This window comes from Heterocephalus glaber, unplaced genomic scaffold (genome assembly GCF_053883595.1).
Source record: "Heterocephalus glaber isolate CG9 unplaced genomic scaffold, H.glaber_assembly_v1.0 deba00001553, whole genome shotgun sequence".
Lineage (NCBI taxonomy): Eukaryota > Metazoa > Chordata > Mammalia > Rodentia > Bathyergidae > Heterocephalus > Heterocephalus glaber.
In genome coordinates this window covers 19,826,243-19,841,054 of record NW_028258344.1, presented here as the reverse complement: position 1 = coordinate 19,841,054, position 14,812 = coordinate 19,826,243, and the positions used below count along the sequence as shown (strand labels likewise).

The 14,812-nt window shown below is 32.5% G+C and overlaps 1 protein-coding gene across 2 annotated transcripts in view; it reads right to left on the bottom strand.

The window, feature by feature from the left end:
* Nucleotides 1-14,812, bottom strand: part of Hnf4g (hepatocyte nuclear factor 4 gamma) — a 136,903-nt gene that overhangs the window by 21,680 nt on the left and 100,411 nt on the right. The window contains exon 1 of one of the 2 annotated variants that reach the window (XM_087190502.1): nt 1,286-1,824. The exons of the other annotated variant lie outside the window; for it this stretch is intronic. Coding sequence (XP_087046628.1) covers nt 1,286-1,403 — 118 coding nt within the window. The 5' untranslated portion in view covers nt 1,404-1,824. Of the gene's footprint in view, nt 1-1,285; nt 1,825-14,812 lie in introns of those variants that run through there. 2 annotated transcript variants of the gene reach the window in all.

Sequence of the window (14,812 nt, the reverse complement as noted above, 5' to 3'; positions counted from 1 at the left end):
TTAATGAAATGATATTTAAGATTAATTATGTCACATTACAGAATTCAAATGTTAAGAAGTTTTTATTTAGTAACATTAGTAAAACAGATATTAGTCAATCATAAGTCAGAAGTGTTTGGCATTGATTGTTTTCTGGAATATAAGGAAATATTGAAAACTGTTAATATGTAAAACAAGTAAAATGTTAAGTAGCAAGACAGTTTATTTGTTTTAATATATATTGGTAAATATTTAGGGTAAATCTGTCCTACATTTAGGAATCTAGACTCTTTGAGGTAATGATTCTATTGAGATAAATACTCTATTAAATATATATAATCAAAATAGTAATTTCCTAAGAGTTTCACTACAGGTTTATTTTATTCTACTTATGCTTAAATTTTAGAATTTATTTTCTGACAAGTTGTAAAAACTTCACTAACAAGCTATTGCCAACTGGAAATATAACCAAAGTATCAATCAGACAAATTGTACAGTATAGTAGAACATTAAAATATTCCTGCCATAAGAGACTTTCATAATTTAAAATGAAATATTCACACACACACACACTCTCAAAGTACACATAATTATGAGATATCAGAATTTCTGACAATTAAATTCTATCTTGAACAAGACTTTTACTTGAAGAAAACATCTAAATTCAAAGTCAACAGCAAACTGAATTACATAAAGATAGGATCCCTAAACAATTCATGTCTTATTTAAAGTTAAAATGTTACAGTAGATAAATGCCAAGAGCCTTGTGCAGCTAAACATTAGCATGTCAACTGAGATTATAATATAAACCTTTATTTCTTTTCATATCTGTCTTCAATGCAAAAATTTGATAGTCATTTTAAAAGCAATTTCTCATCAGCAGCAATTGAGAACTAGCATAACGAAAGGAGACAATAAAACTCTCTACTGTTCTACAGAAATTTTGTTCCACAATTCATTTTAAATATTCTATAGAATACACACTTGCACAGCCAATCTGCCAATATTATTTATTATTATGATTTACAGCAAATAAAATAACTTCTAAAACTACTACTTTTAGATCTTAACTAGCCCATGCCAGGATTCTGAGGTTACTTTATTACACAAAATGAGGCTACTCATCTCTAACATGATATAGCCACAGCGTTATTAATTGAAATTCTGTGATGAAGTAGAAAAGCTCAGATTTGTGGCCTTAAAAGCAGGCCTTGAGTTTTCCAGCAGTAAACCACTGAGCCACCACCCCAGGACACTCGGTTTTGCTCTCATTGTTTTTATATTTTATGAGTAGATGATAACTCACCATTTGAATTATATAAAATCTGCATAGTTTCAAACTCCAAAGTTGTGTAAGCTGGATCCAAAACTTCACTGTAATTTCCCATTTCCATGTCCAGTATTGGTTCTGACACCCTCATCATTGACTGAAAGACACATGCAGTGGCAGCACAAGCCCAGTGTGTGTGATGACTGTCTTGCTTTCATTCTGTGAGTGGTAATCCATAGTTAACTGTAACTGAGTGACTTAAGTGCTGAAATGGGAGGGGCTGTAAAACTGTAACCTCTTTCAGTAGGCCACGTTCTGCTTATTTCTTGTTTTATGACCACAACAGCAATTTCTTGTGATAATCTTGGAGTGCTTCATGGAATTGCCTTATCTGAAGTGCCTAGTGGACTAACTTGATTTCTTGAATTGATTTCTAGGAGACAATAAATGCTATCATTAAGAACAGGATTAAACCTAGAAAAGAGATTCTCTTAGGCTTTAAGCTGTAATTATACTATTATGTGGTCCATTTAAGGTCTCAGAACTACATACCACATATTCTGAAAGATGGAACTTACTTTTCTGTTATAAATTTGGTAAGTCTTCACTATAAATTGACACTTAACCTGTAACAAGTTTTCTTACATGTGTAATAAAACTGTATTTTGAAGTAGAGTAAATTCATATTTTCTAATGACAGGTATTTATGATATATTTCAGTAAAATCCTGGTAGAAACCCAATAAGATCTTTAAAATAGTCTCTTTTATTTTCAGTGTATGGGGTTGTGTTTTTTCCTTTTTGTGAGCTTCTCATGGGAACCAGTAGAATTGTAAGTATTCAATAAACACTTGTTACATGAATAAGGTTTCATGTCTTTTGACATCTGTTTATTACATTCTAGACATTCACTGAAATAAAATTATCCCATCCAACATGTGCTGATTTACACATTCCTTCATTTGTATAACATAATATGTTTTTTTAAGTGTATATGTGGCAAGCAACATTTAGAGTTTTGGAGAACATTTAGATGAAAATAATGAATGAGTATACCATCTTCAAAAACATATTCACTGATTTTCTCTTATAAGAAATATTACCCTATTTACATTTTAAATTCAGAAATTTATTTTCAATGTTTGTTAAAGTTTACATCAAGTTAATCAATTCTTAATGCGATAAACCTTACAAATACTGTATTTTAGTTATTATTACACTTTTCCTCTAGAAAGAGTGACCTTTTGTTTTGTTTTGTTTTTGAAGTACCGGGGATCGAACTCAGGACCTTGGCTTGTGAGGCAGGCACGGTGCCATTGAGCTAAATCCCAGGCCCCACTAGGTTGATCTTTTAAGATAAACTCAAAACCATATGAAGAATTGTGAGAAAAATAGCAGAGTTATATTAGCAGTCAAATGCACTAACTCAAACAGTGATCACTGAAGAATTCCTCTTGCCTTCATATTCTGTATACTCTTGCTAGTAACACAGTCACATTCATAATATTTTGAACAAATTTTAAGAACTGGGTTTCTTTTTCTTTCTCTTTTTTTTTTTTTTTTGGTACCGGGTATCGAATTGGGCACCTTGTGCTTGCCAGGCAAGCACTATGGTGCTGAGCTAAATCCCCGGCCCAAGAACTGAGTTTCTTTAATGAAGGCTAAATGTACCTATTCAGTTTTTGTAGAAGTGGTAGCAAATAAATCCTATAGCCTTCATTGGCCTGAAGTGGTACTCTTGTGTGCTGAAGTAGCTAAGATGTATTTCCAGTGAGAACCAAAAGGGAGAATTGTGCATAGCATGCAATCTTTCTAATGTGGTGTCTAACCAATACTGAGGGATGTCACCGCTGGCAGTGCCCAATAGAGGAGGAAAAAAGGAAAGAGAAAGTCAGGGAAATGTTCATTTATATGACTGTAAACATTTAAAACAATGTGGGTACAGCTCAGGAAAATAATGTTGTAGTGTTCTTCTACCCCATCCTGTTTTCACGGTGGACGTAACTATCAGGCCAAGGCATTCGGATCTAAGGGGAAGGACTGTAAAGTCATCTCAGCACAGATGTTCAAGTAGCCACTTCCATTTAATCAAAGCTGGCTCTCAAGATAAATCTTGTTTCTTATCCACGTTACTCTAAATTATCTTATTCATTGAGTAGGAACTTGGGAATTTTCAGGGCACAACCAAACTGGCAGGCATATCTCCTCAAGTGCATCATTTGTCTTTCTAATAATTGACAACTCAAATGTCAAAAGCCATAGAATTCAGGCAGCCTTGGTCTAGCAAAGAAAGGATTCTTTTTAGCTCTTTTTTTCCCAAGATTATAAAGTATAGTCAAAGGCTTCCTTTCTTAAAAATCTATGAGTGATAATTTACTGATAAAATAATTAAAAATTGTAAAATGATATATCCATACTTAATAGTTTTGTGACTTAAAAAAATAGAAATGCTATTGTTTCATGGTAGAACCAAAACTTTTTCTTTGAGTCAGGGTCCATTGATCAGGATTCTTTAATTTTTCAAAAGTCTCATGTACTACCTTTGATTTTTAGTATATTTTTAAATCAAGAAAAAAGTCAAAGCTACCTATAAAGTAATCTGAGTAGAGAAGCTGCATTGAATTATACAGCTTTTCTTCTGTACAGCAAGAGAAAACACCAGCAGTGTGAAGAGACAACCCACAATGTGGGAAAAAATCTTCACCTGCTTTTCCTCAGATAAAGGTCTACTATCTCGAATCTATAAAGAACTTAAAAAGATCAGACCTCCCAAATTTAAAGACCTAATCCGAAAATAGGCATCTGAAATGGACAGACATTTCTCAGACAAAGAAGTAGAAATAGCAAATAAATACATGAAAAAATGTTCAACATCACTGGTCATTAGAGAGATGCAAATGAAAACAATGCTGACATTCCATTTCACTCCAGAAAGAATGGCTGCTATCATGAAATCAACCAATAACAAATGCTGGTGGGGCTGTGGGGAAAGAGGAACCCTGCTCCACTGCTGGTGGGAGTGTAGACTGGTGCAAGCACTGTGGAAATCAGTATGGAGATACCTCAAAGAACTAGGACTGGAAGTCCCATTTGACCCAGCTATTCCACTGCTGGGGATCTTCCCCAAAGAATTAAAAGAATCATACCACAGTGATATATGTGTGCCCATGTTCATAGCAGCACAGTTTGTGATAGCTAAAACTTGGAAACAGCCCAAATGCCCATCAACTGGAGACTGAATAAAGAAAATGTGTTTTTTTTATAAAATGGAGTACTACTCAGCCATAAAAAATGAGAAATTAGAGACATTTATAGCTAAGTGGATGCTCATTGAGGTGATACTCTTAAGTGAAATAAATAGGACACACATGTATAAATATCGAATAGTTTCTCTGGTGTGAGAAACTGAAAGTGTAAATAAGGACTAAAATGTATAATAGGTAATGTGAAATAGGAAGAAAAGGGGCAAAGGGGAAGGAAGTGGGAGGGCTAGGGGAATGGGTAGAAGGAAATGGGATTAATATGAGAAAATGGAAAAATAGGAACAAACTCTTTGTAAATAGGGAGGAATGGAGGGGTTGAAGGGAGGGCTGGTCAAGGGTGAAAAATAAGAACCAAGAGAGATTATGTAAAGGTGCAAATTTCCAATGATGAATGTCATTATACTGTATACCTAAAATGTACCAATGATTAGAATGAATAATCGATAATGCAAAATAGGAAGAAAAGGTCCAAAGGGGTAAGGGGACGGGGAGGGGCAGGAGAAAGGAAAGAAGAGAAAGGAAAAATGATGAGAAATAGAAAAAATGGAAAAAACGTCTTTGTAAATAGGGAAGGGTGGAGGGGGTGAAGGGAGGGCTAGGAATGGGGAAAAAATAAGAACCAAGATGCATTATGTAAAGGTATAATTCCCAGTGAGAAATGTAATTGTGTTGTATACCTACAATGTACCAATAAAAGAATTTAACAAAAAAAAATTATACAGCTTTTAAAATATTTGATACATTTTATTCAATTTGCATTTATTAAATTCCTAAGTATTTCTCCTGTTTTTATGAGGGTGAGGTAAAGCTCTTCTAATACTCATTTTGCATTAGGTCATACCGTATTATGAAATGAAATAACAAGAACAAATGGCAATAATATTCTAGCAACAAATACAAGTATCTTTTGAGAGGCATGCAAAGTTAGTAAGATATACCTACATTGGAAAATAATTAATATATTCTACAAAAGGAGTTGAGAAACAGATTAAATGCTAGGAAATAACCAAATGGATAATAGAGTTTCTCTCATATTTATTTTAACTTGAGATAACTTGTACTTTTAAATTAACATATTCACCTCTCTGGCCAATCCTAATTCTCTACTTCTAAAGGCAATGAGGTTATAGTCAGAATATTTTTATTTATTTAAAGAAAACCACAGGAAGATGAAGGAGGGTGAAGAAAAGAAAGAGAGAGAGAGGGAGAAAAACGAAGAGGAAAATTTCATAGACAATTTTACTTATGATTAATTTTGAATGTTTGGTTGTGTATCCCATAGTCATCAAGTATCACACTCTGGTCTTCCTTGTGTTTTCCATTCAATAGCAATTGCAGAGTTATTATAACTCAGAAAATACATCCATAGTATAATTGAATAAAATAAAATTCTAAAATTAAATGATATAATTTTTAGATACAAAAAACATATACGGTATTTGTTTTTATGTTTTCAGTTTAAAATTCAGTTATTTTCACAAAACCAACAGATGGACTTGAGGCAGGCAGCCTTTCCTCACTGCATCATCAAACAATTCCTGTAAGTAAGGAACATGATTCCCTTACATTAAGAGTTTAAATAATTAAAAGAAAAATTATATTAACTCTATTCTGCCTAAGTGATAATAAAAGCAATAATCCTTATATAAATAAATAAATACAGCAATAATCCTTAATAAATAAATGAGACATGTTACTGAACCATACATTCAACATAAATTTATAAGTACTTTCATGTCTACTTATAAAGGTTTAATTGCAAAAACTTCATATATAGATGCTAATATATACGGTAATCTATAAGTAGTACATATTTTCTAGGGCAGAATGTATAAACTTAATCTATATCCAAAAATGTAAATATAAATGATAAATGATAATCTACTGAAAATTTCTCCTAACAGAGGCCCCTTTGCAGTATCTGTTCTCTAAGCTAAGCAAAATAGTACTATTATTTAGTCTGATCTCACATTTTTCAGGCAAAGAAGTAACATCTTAGCCCTGGTCAGGTCGAACACTCCAGGGGGAATGATATTATTTGTGGATAAAATGTCAATTTAAAAAAGCATAATTAATAATATTGAAAAATATTTTTCTCAGTTCATTATTCTTATAAAATGGCATATGAAATATATTATTTAAATTTCTTTAGAGCATCATGAGAAGAAAATAGCATAGTGTTTAAAGAAGCTAACAACTGAATTCATTATTAACTATTTAAGTAATAGCAGAAACATTTCTATCTTATCTGTAAGACTATTAAGCCTGTTAAATTGTTCTATACTTTACAGTTGATTTAATCATTCCTTCATAGCATGATTTAAAATAGAAAATAAGCTAATAAAATCAAGGTTATTTTCATAAGAGAATTTTCATGAAAGCAACTTGGTACAGTAATACCAACACAATAAATTTTTATATGGAAGCATAGTTAATAAAAATTTTCTCTAAATTTATTCCTTTGAGATTATTTTATATTATCAAAATTACTATGCATTAATCCCAAAGCAATTCTGCAGTTTTTTATTTCATATTCACTTTTCAAGTATAAAAATCACATAAATATGATTCATAAAACCTAAATGAACACTAACAATCCACATCAACCCAATATATTTTTTACTGTAAACAGAAAACCTTCAAGAAGAGAGCTCTTTCCAGGAAAATGGCTTATTAATTCAAAGCAAAGCAACTTATTTCTTTGAAAAAATTTTAATTGGAAAAACCACTATTTCTTTGTTGACACTGTCTTAATTCACATTTCTTTTTTGAAATAAAAATCTTACCTTTTATTCTTTGTAACTTTGATAACAGAAAACAAGTAAAAAAAATTAAACAAGCAAAGATCAGAATATTAGAGCAAGTTGCTATCATTGAAATACAAAGAAGTTTGAAACTGCCTGCAATGATAAGACGCGATTTTCAAAGATATTAAAAAATCTTTTCAGAAAGCCCAGATTGCAGAGCTTTTAAGTAAACAAAAACAAAATTTCCTTTTCCTAGTTCTTTAGTTTTTTAATTTAATTTATTTATTTATTTATTTTTGGTACCAGGGATCAAACTTGAGACCTTGAGCTTGTGGGGCAGGTGCCCGAACCACTGAACTAAATCCCCGGCTCTTCTTTTCCTAGTTCTTTGACTGAATAACTTTTTGCAATGCCCACAAGAATCATATTAATTCCTTAGGATATTTACACAAAAGTCATTTCTAACATTAAAAAGGTCTACTTTTATTGCTGGAAATGTCTTAAATTTAAGTTGAACTATTGTAACTTTGCTTACAGTTTATAATTCTTTTTAAAGAATAACAATTATCCCATAGTTCATTCCTCAATTTATTGTTTGTCAATTTATGACCCTTGTCCAAGAGACAAACTTGAAATTCTTAATTAACTTCATATCTAGTCCACATCTATTTTTCCTGATCAATGAAATCAGTTTATATCACTATTAACAATCTTCATAATAGTAACATTTAGATAAATTAGAGATATATAAGTACCTTTTAAAATAGTTGACTTAGGTTTGAAAGTTGGTATTATTCTTTACAATAATTATGATTTACTTCCACTCTTCATATTTACTTGCTTGTTTCAGGGTATTATTGGAAACTAGTTATACAAATTTAAAACTAAGTGCTAAAGAAGAGAGACAACTATATCATTAAGTTAATCATGACAAACAAGAGAAAGATTGCACAGTGGAGACCTAAGTGTAGCCAAGAAAATACTATGAATAAAAGCTCAGAGGGGGTTTGGGCTGGGGATTTAGCTCAGTGGCTCTACTGCCTGCCTTGCAAGCACAAAGACCCGAGTTCGATCCCTGACACCAAAAAAAAAAAAAAAAACCTCAGGAGTGATAGAAAAAACATGCATATTTTAAACCTACTTTCAAGGTCAGTTGCCTTGTGATTGAAAACAACCTCTCCTTTTCAGAAGATAAGCAGGTCATTAGCACTAAATTATTAACTGGAATATAGTTTGTACAGGTAAGGTAAGGAAAATTTTTAAACAGTGGCTCTAAGGATCTATGGATATAAGGAAACATTTGACAATAGGTATTATCATTGTTGCCACTGCCAACTCAGCAAAGCTAGTCAGAATAGGTAAGATTGTGGTGACACACAGATATCTAACTTGCTGCAAAACACAAAATAAAGGGAAAGAAGTTATCAGTTTGGTCCAGTACCTGTTTCAAGTGTATTCTGAAGAGATATAATGTTTAAGAAAAATAGCAGCAGTTTTACTATGTTGAGTGAACATTTCAGCTTGAACCTTTTAAACAAATGCACTATAATAACCATAAAATTTTGCATCTGGAAGCAAAATAAATAAAAGTTGCATTTTCTCCATTTAAAATGTAATAATAGATTATATTCACATTCATGCTGTAAAAACTGTTCAGTGTCCCTCCTTAAAGCTTTTTTAAATAACTGGGGAGAAAAACATTTGAATCTGATATTTGATTTGATAAAAATAAACAATATTTGCATCTCCATTTAATGAAAGTAAGTAGGTATATGGCTAACTCTTAATTGAAATGCTAAATATTTCACTTCCTTTTTGATAAAAACTTTAAAAAACAATGTTGGTTAGTTTTTCAAAACTACCATAATTACATACTTCTTTTCAGGGTTTAAGGACAATGATATTAATAGTCCAAATACGAATCTAATACAAGGACTATACAACTCAGGCAAGGTGGTGGAATGTTGTAATATAATCTATTATCACTTTCAAGTAAGTAATTTGGAATTGCTTAGTGCCTAACTTATGTATTAGGCTAGTGATTCACAAATTCTGCTGCACATAAGAATCACTTAAGGATCTTTAATGATTTGCCCCCTAAGGCTCAAATTGTATCAGACATCAATTATATCAGAACATTTGGAGATTGGAAATTAAAGAATCTTAGGTAGGGCTGGGGATTTAGCTCAGTGGTTTCACTGCCTGCTGTGCAAGTGCAAGGACCCGAGTTTGATCCCCTCGATCCCTGGTACCAAAAAACAAACAAACAAAAAAGAATCTTAGGTGATTCCAACGTGCAGCCAAGGGTGGGAACCACTGTTTTCATATATGAGCTCTATGAAGGCAAAGACCTCTGATATTTTAAACATTAATTTTATCGGCACATTTTAGGTATACAATATAATGACATTCGAATTTGCACCTTTACATAACCTCTCTTGGTTCTTATTTTTCCCCCTTCCCCTGTTCTCCCTTCAACCCCTCCATCCCTTCCTATCTACAAAGACTTTGTTTCCATTTTTCTTTTTCTCATATTAATTCCATTCCCTTCTTTCCTTTCCCCTACCCCTCCCACTTCCCCCTCCCCTTTGCCCCTTTGCTTCCCATTTCACATTGTCTATTATACCTTTTAGTCCTTATTTACACTTTCAGTTTCTCACACTAGAGAAACTATTTGGTATTTACACATGTGTATCCTATCCTATATTTTATTCATTATTGTGTCTCTAGTGCCTGAAACACAGGCCATCACATGACAAACACTACAAATACTTTTTGAAAATGTGAATGAAATACAGATACAAATACTTAATTTGATAAAGTAAAGCATTATATTAAGTATATGAGTAGATTTGATGGAGTAAGCACTTTTCTAGTCATTGGGTGTTTCCAAATTAACAAATAGAAAAAAAAAACAAACCTGTTGCTTTCCCTGAGCTTAAAATCAGGTAATCATCACGCTTATCACAATATTAGAACATGATGATCATGATAATTTACAACTCTGTAAAAAGACAGATAGCTGACCATTGTCTTTCCACAGTATCCATGAAACTGGATTAAGAAATGTAAATAATGCCAAACACACTAAGACCTCTAAAAACAGAGAAAACTCATTGGTTTGCAGAAAGGGATCTGAGACCTCCTACTGACTCCTGAATTTTGTCTTTATTTGTACTGTTGTGAATCATTAGGTATTTTAGTGGGAAATTTAAAATTATATATATGTATAGTATATATATGCTAGCTGGTAATAGTATAAATCAGAAGTAAAAATCAACATGAGTTTTGATGCAATCTCTTGCATGTGATTATATGTCTGTATCATGATACCAATGCTAAGACTTTCCATGACACCAAGAATGCCTTTACAGCTTTCTCATTGACTTAGACTGCTAAGACAAAGATCAGTGATAACGTTGGGGAAGCTTGATTCGTGTGTAATAAAAAGCAAGCACAGGAATACGAAGTATACACATAAATATTATAAAGAATGTTTATGGAAATTCAACATTAAACATGTGGTAAAACATTATGGCCTTTTCTCTTAACCTGGGGGACACAATAAAAGCATGAAATCTCACCCAAACCAATGAACACTTTTCATTAGGTTTTAGCATTTACAACAGGGAAATAAAATTAAATAATTGGTATAACTCTGGAAAATAATATAAAAATAATCTTTAAAAGATAAAGAGCTAGAAATGAGAATAATGAAGATTTAATTTTATTACATATAAAACTAATATTCTAAAAATAGTAATTTTCTCCATATAACAGATTGAATTCCAATGAGAAAGCCAGCTATGGATTAGGTTTTATTTACTTATGATAGAGTAGAGGTGCTTTAAATAACATGACTTCAAACTCATCTTGATAAGATTTTTTTTTTTTGGTACCAAGGGTCAAACTTGGGTCCTCGCACTTGCGAGGCAGGAGGCAGAACCACTGAGCTAAATCCCCAGCCCTGATTAGAATTTTTAAAAGTCAAAATTAAATTAAAGCAAGGACAACCTTATCTAATATACAAACATAACGTAGCATCATTAAAATAAAGAGCATGGTTTTATATTGTGTTAGATAAATAGCTCAAAAAGAGGAAATCTAAATTATGTATTTTACATGAAAAGTTAGTAGATCTTCTCCAAATTGGAAGGGGCCAAGAGATGGAAAGAGGAGAAAGTGAGTACGAGAAAGGGGATTATAAAAAAGAAGAATTAGGATGTGTTCTGTGCATGTACACACTCTCCACAATGAATGCAATCATTATGTACTATAAGCACGTACTAATAAATTATGAAAAGAAGTTAATGTATCTTAGGTTGTTATTTCAACTTGGTGTGAAGAAATAAAAAGATATTGCAACTAAATTCTTTCAGTATTTTGAATATCCCGGATAAAAGTACTTTGGACTCATATGCCATATCATATGTAAATATAAATTCCATATATATTGAAACAAAAGTGATGATAAAGCAAAATAACACATAACTGAGAAAACACTTTGCTTTTACTCTAGTAGGTAAATAATAACTTGGATGAGGAGATCTGATGTTAAAGATCTTTCATTTCAATGTTCTTTAAAATTAATTTCTATGAACCCTAACTTCATGTATTTAAACATAAGAACTGAATGTTGATATTTGGAATTAAGGAATAGTATTAAATGTCTAGAAGCACCTCGCTTAAAATTATTTTTTCATTAGTTCACAGAACTTGGCAACTCCTCTCTATCTGTCCTTACTATTTTTCTTCAAAGGAAATTCCTATTACTTTTTTTTATTGTATGAAACTTTTACAGGATTTACTCATTTTATTTTCCTCCTTCCAAAATTTCTTATTCTTGTGTTAGATTTCTCTAGCATTTCCATCTCAAAGAGTCCCATTGAGAATTAAATAGAAATGGAAAAACACAAGGAGTAATGGCTGGTAAACGGTAGACTTCAAAGAATTTGAGCTCATATTATCTATTTTATAAATTTCTTATTTTTTTATGATTTAAATTTCATTCCAATTTGGCTCTCGTTTAGCTATTTACTCTGCTATATTCTCTGAACTACTTTGAATCTCCATAGAAATCATACTTTTGCTGTTTTTTTATAAATTTTTAAACTCCTAATCATAGCTATTAGTCTTAAATTTGAATCTTCTTTAAATATTCATCATCTAATTATCATTAGTCAGCTCCAAAGTTCTGTCTAAATGCAAGTATTCTTATTACTTCTCCTTTTTCTGGTAGCTGTTTTTAGGGAGTTTTTTTGTTTTGTGTTTTGATTATTCATGATTCCACTCACTCTCAGGTCCCAGAGCTGTCTGACTCAGTATTACAAATGATGGACGACACAGCAGCACTGTGAGCAGGTGACAGATTAGCTACAAGTCCTCAGTTCCATTTCAAGGAGGTTATCTTCACGTATTGCTTTCAGTTGCAAAGTCCAGTGCTATAAGAGCTCAGAGACAGGGGAGTTCAGTTGACACCACTGCTGTCCTATTTTACTAAAGGGCCTAGAAGAGAAAATTTCTGATGGTAGGTAACACATTTATGTTACTATAAGCTATCCTTGAAGGCAGTGGGACTGGTCCAGATGTCTTGGTGGGAACTCTGATTTTTGCCCAAAGGCTCTTTGGCACAGGTCGCCAGGTTCATTTGCAGATCAGAGGAACAATGATTCCTGAAGACCTGTTCTATTTTGCTTTGTTCACAGCCTGCTGGCTGGTCTTCTGCCACTGAATCTCCATAGCTATTCCTCTTGAAAAAGGCAGGTGGAGGCTTTCTTGAAGTTGGGAGAGGAGGCAACTCATCAAATATATGAACTGTATTAATTCTATAATTCTGGTTAGTCAGATTTTATGGTAAATGTCTTAATTAGACAATGAATATTAAAGTTTATTTTATTATTGTGAGTTTCACACATATGCACAAATGCTTTTGCAAACAAGAAAGACCCATAAAGACAAGGGTAAAAATAATGATTTCCTAATTTGTCAAGAATATGAACTAATGTAAAAGGACAGCAAAATAAACTGAAGGACAACAGATTGAAATGTACAAAAAGTAAATCTGTTTATACAGGAAATTAAAGAGACTATAAATGAAACAAAAAGTGAATAGAATCAAAAGCCTCATTAGAAGCAGTATAGAAAAAAAATGATACTGTTTGTCACCAAATGAATGATTTATAAAAGAAATACAGTAGCTTTTCCAAAATAAACCAAATCCAACAAAGTTTTTTAAAAGTTAGAAAAGAAAGACAAATACTGTAAATAGACTATACAAACTCAGAATCATAGTTACTTTTCGAGAAGTAAATTAGCTAAAAATCACTATTTTATGGATACAATGGAATGCCCAAACACATTCTAATAAAAACTAATAAAAAGAAATTCAGATTGAATTTAAAGTGTACCTTCTTGTAGTTTTCTCTTTAAAGCACCCTTTTCTTTTTCTTCCCAGGTTAATTTGGAGCTAACTTTGTTTACATGATTATGATCTATTTCCTCAGTAGGATAATAAGATGAATTAGCCACCCTCAGCCACACTACAATCCCTCCCCCTCCAACTGACCCCTCCGCAGCCTTATGCCTTAACAGTACCACATTTTTACAAATGAACCACAAAGAAAAGGTGCCTGTACATAATCTTCCTGTCACTTGGCTTTTGCCTGCAGCTTAAGGAAAACGTGAAGCAAACACAGGGAGAGATCTAGACCTTGCACTCTCAGGCATCACTATGGAATGAAACCCTGAGAAGCTGTCTCAAGCATCCAAACTGAGAAGAAACAAATATCCTTATGAATTTTCCTGCACAGGCCCACCTGAATTTATCTTGCAGCATCGGTACCGAACCACTGTATGACACACTATTGTCACAGATCAGAATTTGGAATAGAAAGCCATTCTTTTATTACTAGCTTTAGTCCTTGAGTGACTCATTAATTAATAAACAGAAAAGTATTTAACAGAAGAAAATATAAACTACTAGAAGTACCTTCTATTCAGTTGATATTTATAGTAACTGTATGATAGATCAGATATCATTTATTTTAAAAATTAAACAACTATCCGTTATTGAAATTTTCCCTGGGATTTAAAGCTGCAAACAGTTACCATTGAATATAATCACTCTTACGTTTTCCCATCTCAATCTCACCTCATTCTTGGAAGTGACTCTAAAGGCAGCATCTGGAAAAATACCCTAAAGCTGAAAAGATGGTCCGGAAGCCTCACAAGGCCCATACTATGGCCTGTCCATAGTACCATGGTGTTACAGACAGACCCTCCTCAGTTTCCACTCCATGTGTCACCTATACATTGTCCTGCCATTGTCCTAAAGCCACTAGGCTTTAGGAATGAGCAGATAAATAATACAGAAAAAAACAAGTTAGACAAGGAAAATGCAAATTAAGCTCACACAAGCAAAGTTAGAAATCAAGGTATTCCTGTCAACATTTGTAGGCTTTGTTCAAGATTTCACAGGAAAAGAAGAGTTGAAGTGAAAGATTTAATTGATTTTTTTGGGACTGTGAAATTCCTTCCAAGGAATGGAGAATTTGA